This window comes from Nicotiana sylvestris, chromosome 5, assembly GCF_000393655.2.
Source record: "Nicotiana sylvestris chromosome 5, ASM39365v2, whole genome shotgun sequence".
NCBI lineage: Eukaryota > Viridiplantae > Streptophyta > Magnoliopsida > Solanales > Solanaceae > Nicotiana > Nicotiana sylvestris.
In genome coordinates, this window is record NC_091061.1 from 39317971 (window position 1) to 39324604 (window position 6634).

The window sequence follows — 6634 nt, forward strand, 5'->3', positions numbered from 1 at the left end:
TTAGACACCATTACAATCCCAGTTAGATTGGGTCCGTGACAAAAAATAAAGAGTTGTAGGGTTCTACCAACGAATTACTCTACGTCTCTTACCTTCGTTCTTATTATGGGGGTAGACTTGCAGTGCGTAGTGCAGAAACATTAAATAGCAACAAATATAATAGAGTATCACTGCTTTTGATTTTCAACGAGGATGAGAAAACTTGATCAATGAATTGCGCAGACTGTCAAGAGATAAATTAACCCTGAGGATTAATTGCTAGGCTATGGTGAATTCTTGGGAATCCAAAATCCTGACACATTTATGCTTAAATTTGTCATTTCTTGGAAACCGCAATTACATTTCTCCAAGCGTGTATCATAAATTTTGTTATCTCTTCCTCTTTCAGGCAATAAATGCAGCTCAGCCCTTCTCAAAATTTAAAAAGTTCTCAATCTAATTTGGTGTAATTATGGAGAGTCACACGCATTACTTTACTACTAGTTCTAAAATTATTATGGCAATTTTTAGCCTAAAAAGAGTCCATACCGAAATTCTAAAATGTTTTGAACTTAAATTAGAACTTACATTACATAGATCTATGATATCTTAATATTATAATAGAAACAATTAATTAAAGTACAATGCATTATTTGAATGAGAAAGTAATATTGAAGCACATTTAAATAATATATATTAACAATGATATAAAAGGTTCTTTTATCGATTGTCAACACAGAAGATAAAAGATGCCCTTTAACTTAGAAGATAAACCCTTACTATGACAACACAGAAAAGTTATAAGAGCTAGCCTGTTTCGATTTGATAGATACTCAACTGATGTTAAGAAAACACGACTTTAGCGCTATGAATTTGGAAGAGTCCCTTGGGTGTTCATCTGCAATAAGAAGTTTAAGAGTTCAGAATCACTACTCAAATGATAAGAATGATGACAACTGATAACATGCATGATGAAGATAGATGAGTAGAAATAACTGAAGCAGCAAAGACATCATTTGATAAATTCGCCAAATAACGCCAAAGAGAAGATAAAAACAACGCTGCATGCTAGGTTAGGCCTTATCTTACCCAGACAAAAATCTTCTAAACTGCGTGAACAAATTTTTTTTAACACAATCAATTTTTACTTTGTACAACAGACCAAATAAAATCAAGTGAATGAAACCTAGAGCATCAAAATGGAGAATTTTGAGACGCCATTGCAATCTAATGAGAATGAATGAACCCCCACGAAAAAGACTACTACAATTTAAGCCACAAATTAATCCAAGAAATTTGTGCCTTTTTAGTGTCCTTTCTTTGCAAACGTACATAACCTCCAACACTTCGTTATTCCCGCTATGTTTTATTGTTTTCAAGATGAGCTATTAACTGCATATTTGATATTCTATAATCTCTAGTTATGAAAGAACACCTTATCGGCTTATAGTACGTTGTTAGTGTTTTAATGTTGAAGTACTTAATAAATTTTCCAGAACGTTCCAAGTTAGACTTTAAAATAGGTAGAGGGTAATTTGGTCATTCAGTATTTGAAGGATATTTTAGTAAACTAACTTCATCTAAAAATGTTCATGCTTATAATATAGTATGATATTGATAACTCTAAACCCTAAACTCTAAATTTAATATAGTAATATTTTTTAAAATCCAATCTCTCTCTTTTTTATTTTGTATATACACTGTGAGCCTAAAGAATTTTGAAATTATCTAAGGTTTAATTACTTAAGGTTATAATAAATTGTAGGTCAACGTAATCTATGGATAGTCGGTGTATAAATCTTAAAACCATTTTATTTTCATGTTATATATGGAACATAGGCGAGGGTCTATCGGGAACAGTTTCTCTATTTTCACAAAATAACGGCATATATGGTCTGCGTACACATTACCATCCCCACACCCCACTAGGTTTGTTGTTATTGTTACTGTAGTTATGCATGGAACATACTCATTTTTAGAAACTACACTCATTCACTTACATTACATGTGGCCTAAAATGGGGAGCAAGAATTAAATACCTTAGTCTTAAAGTAACTCTATAAAAACCTCCGGGTTGTAACCAAAAGAATACACTACACTTAGACAATTGCATACAAGCAACACTATACCCTTACACTAAAAGAACACAAACCAAAGAGTTGAAAGAGAGTTAATATTGAGAAGATGAAGAAGTTATCAATGGTCTGCATGTTGGTTGTGACATTAGCAGTAGCAGCAATGGCTACTATAGAAGACGACGAAAAAGACTGTGCAGACCAACTCACAACTCTAGCAGCATGCATTCCATATGTGAGTGGCACAGCAAAGAAGCCAACTCCTGAATGCTGTGAGGATACTCAGAAAGTTAGAGCTGCTAAGCCTAAATGCCTTTGTGTTCTTATCAAAGAGAGCACTGATCCCTCTTTAGGCCTTCCTATCAATACTACTTTGGCTCTTCAAATGCCCTCTGCTTGCAATATTGATGCCAAAGTCTCTGATTGCCCATGTAACCAATCCTTCTTTCACTAGCCTATTACTCACTGTCCCATTTTATGTTTCATACTATCATTTTTGGTCAGTTCCAAATGATCGACATAAATGGCAGCCCGGTGCACTAAACTCCCACTATGTGCGGGGTTTGGGAAAAGGTCGGACCACAAAGGTCTATTGTATGCCGTCTTTTCCTACATTTCTGCGAGAGACTATTTCCACGGCTCGAACTCGTGATCTCCTGGTCACATGGCAGTAACTTTACTAGTTACACCAAGACTCCCCTTCCCAAACAATCGATACCTTTTTATATTTAAAAATAATTTTAATTTTAAACTTTCTATCGACATATAATTTTATAGTCAAAAAAATATTTATGGCATGTATTAGATCACAAGTATAAAGGACAGTTCGGTGCACTAATCTCCCGTTATGTGTGGGGTCCGGAGAAGGGCTGGGCCACAAGGGTCTATTGTACGCAGCCTTACCTTGCATTCCTGCAAGAGGTTGTTTTCACGGCTTAAACACGTGAGCTCATGGTCACATGACAGCAACTTTACCAATTACACCAAAACTCCCCTTCTTGTATTAGATCAAGAGGATAAAAAGTTTTATTTTTTTCTTAAACTCCACATCCAGTTAAATAAATTAATGTAACATAGTGTTTTAAAGAATATTGGTTAACTTGAATGGCTAATTATTTGTGTGCAGCAATACTGAAGCTACCAGCAGATTCACCAGATGCAAAGATCTTTAAAATAGCTGGTGCAGATTCCACTTCTACTTCCTCTGGAACCTCAACACCAGCTTCCTCTTCTAGTTCAGCAGGTTCAGACGCCAAGAATTCTAGCACTACAACTACAGGCACCAGTGGGGTTGCAGACCAGAGCATCAGCATAATGTTGACTATGGCACTGACATCAATTGCACTCATCTTCATTTAGAATTTGACCATTCGCAAAAGACTAACTTATGGCCACTTACTGGAACGGATTATTAGCTCTATAGTTAGTTTGGTTTCTTGTTTTGCAATTTTACTTTGGCTACAAGTATTATAATAAAGTCGGATTCAGTGAGCATTTGGGGTTCTTGCCTCTGAAATTTCAACAAACTTCTCTAGTTTCTCTCCTCTTTTAGTGTGTACATTAAAAAGACTCTTTGCAGGATTTTTCTAAGCTCTTCTCTCTCAATTTCGATTAGGGTTGCTCCAACACACCGTGACAACCACCGCCGATCAGTAATTTTAACCACGATTCATCCGTTTTCGCTTCCGCTTCACGAAGAAGTTCTCGTTTTACGATTTACGTTCTAATGTGTTTAGATTAACGTGTTACTTCATTGGTATCAGAGCCACAGGCTGGCATTCTGGTTCGGAGGAATAAAAGATTGTTCTGTCCTTTGTGTAAAACAAATATGTGTATCTGTTTTATTGTGTGCAATTGGAATGCATATAAATTTTATCTACGCTGTTTTTAAGTATAACTTTTAAATCAGTGTGATAAGGCTTCAATACTGATTTGTGATTATCAATGTTTGTAACTTTTTGTTAAATCTGGTGTTAATCGATTTTTATATAGCTGAAACTTATTATTAAAAATAAGGATCAGTTTATTTTGGTTCTACAAGAACAAATCTATCAAGGGGAATCAATTTCTAATGTAACAGTACTGTCCCGTAGCCGCCTGAGTTTCGCTGCCGCGATTGGTGGCTGCCTTCTCAGAGACGTCCAGCATGTTATGTTTTTTTTGTAAAACAGAGAAGAAGAGAAGTAAAGTTCTTTTTTTTCTGCTTAAAAAAATGGAGTTTTGTACTCCATTGCTGCAACGACTAAGAATAAAGGAAGATGAATTAAGATCTCACTATTCCAATTTTTGAAATTAAAAAAAAAAAAAAAAAAAATGGAAGAAGGAGTCTTCAGAAACGTGTATAGCGGCTGATAGAAAGAAAAGAAAGGAGATGAAGCAATGGCTTCACTTATCAAATCTCCAAATAGAGATAGAACTCGATGCTCTTATGGCGGCGTCTCTCATAGAATCTGTAATAATTGGAAAAAAAGAAGAAGGGGGGTAGAGTAGTAGACAGATGCAGCGGCTATAAAAGAAAGTATATGTTTTTCATACCCTTGACAAATTTTCATAAAGTATTACCTTTTAGTAGTAATTAGTTATCCATAGATAACATTTGCTATATTACGGATTATAGATACATTTTCTGTGGTTATAAGATGTATTTGATGCATTTAAGCTATTGTATTCATAAATACAGTAGCAAAAATAGGCGTGAATCAGGGAAATCCAGCTAATCAGTTGTTGTATTCGAGTGTATTCGACTGTATTCATGAAGTAAAATGTGGGATTACAGTTTGACAGATTATTGTATTCGACTGTATTCACGGCGTGAAATAGGGGATTACACTGCTTTTAAAACGGAAAGTAAATCAATTAACATAATAGACTCCTAATATAACTCAACAAACTCAATTATAACACACAAATTTTGTATTTTCAGTTATTAAAAAGATTCTCGACCGAAAAATACACCAAAAATATAGCAATCTTCAGAGAAATTATATAATACATCTGAATACATAAATATATTAATTAAAAAAACATATGAATACATTCATGGCATATAGCGAGACAGTGAATACAATGAAATACATAGAATACAACGGGATACATTGAAATACAATGAAAAAAAGACAGTAAATTCAATGAAATACATGGAATACAATGAAATACATTGAATTACAATGAAAAAAAAAGACAATGAATACAATGAAATACATGAAAATACAGCATGATACGTTGAAAATGCATTGAAATATATTAACAGAAAAACAAGTTGCTCAGCCCCAAAATCCGTCGTCTTTGTTCAAGAACAAACCCTAATTTCCGACGAGTCCGCCATCGAGCAAAAACCCTGAATCTCACTATTCCCACGCATCTTGTACATTGCTTTTGACACATCAGTACCATCGTAGCTTTTGTACCACTCCTCGCAACTCCCAGGTACGAAGCCATGATCAAACTCACCAATCCAAGTTCAGATTTTCATTTGTATTTATCCAAAAATACCCAGGTACGAAGTCATGATCAAAATCTTGGATCAAACTCTCTTATCTTTATTTATCCAAGAATAACCAATCCAAGTTCAGATTTTCTCACTTTCCAGTAGCTACCTGCATACCCATTTTAGAGAGCCAAAAAAAAATCCAAGATTTTCACATTCGGGCAACGAACCAGAAATGGGCTTTTTCAGCCACGTCGAGTCGAACCAGAAAAGAAATCTCTGCTATAACCACTAGGGCAATGAACAGAGGCAACAATCGTGGTTTTGTGGGAGAATAGAGTAAAGTGTATGCAAAAAGAGAGAGAATGTGGTTTGTGAAATTTACCGTGATTATATGAGAGAAAATCTGAAAAAGGAGAGAGAGAAATATTAATTAGCGTATATGGTGCCTTAAGTGTAGGATATAACTATAATTAGATATTTTGTTATAAAGGGTAAAAGGTAGCTATATAATATAATTTTTTAAAATGATATTTATTTAAAATAAATAGGGTACTAAGCTTTTCTATAGGGTGTAAATTTCCTACTTAAAACAATAGGGATTTGAGAATGATATAGCTGGGCTTCTTTCTCTAGTTGGCAGATTTTTTATTATGGGCTTAAGGCCCACTTTATCTTGTTTAGTTTTATTTTGGGCTAATGGCTTAAATAAAATTCAAATTAACTTCTGTTATTTTTTTTATTTCGAAAATTAGTCATATGACTTAATTTTCAGAATATAAATTTAGTATTTGTATTCTTTTAATGAAACTATAATTGTTTTATTATCCCAATTGCTTGAGATGTTAATTTGTTTAACATTAAATTTATTTGTTAATTTGTTTAACATGCTTGAAATGTTAATTATTTTTGACATTACTTTTGTTAATTAGTCAAGCACATGCTTTATATTAATTTGTTGAGAATGATATAAATATTAATTAGTTTAATATAAGCAATACTTGTTAATTTGTTTAATATGTTAATTAGTTTAACATTAAAATAAATTTTATGTGAATTTGAATAGCATGTAATAAATGTTAATTAGTTTGACATTAATTCTATTTACATGCTAATATATGTTATTTGTTAACTTATGATCCACATTGGATTG

The 6634-nt window shown here is 33.5% G+C and overlaps 1 protein-coding gene across 1 annotated transcript; it reads left to right on the forward strand.

The window, feature by feature from the left end:
• The first annotated feature begins 2099 nt into the window (after nt 1–2099).
• LOC104229992 (non-specific lipid transfer protein GPI-anchored 14-like) lies at nt 2100–3536 on the forward strand. The gene is made up of 2 exons (XM_009782721.2): nt 2100–2485; nt 3181–3536. Exons 1-2 carry the CDS (start codon nt 2164–2166, stop codon nt 3411–3413), a joined length of 555 nt encoding a protein of 184 aa, XP_009781023.1. The 5' UTR covers nt 2100–2163; the 3' UTR covers nt 3414–3536.
• Nucleotides 3537–6634: the final 3098 nt, after the last annotated feature.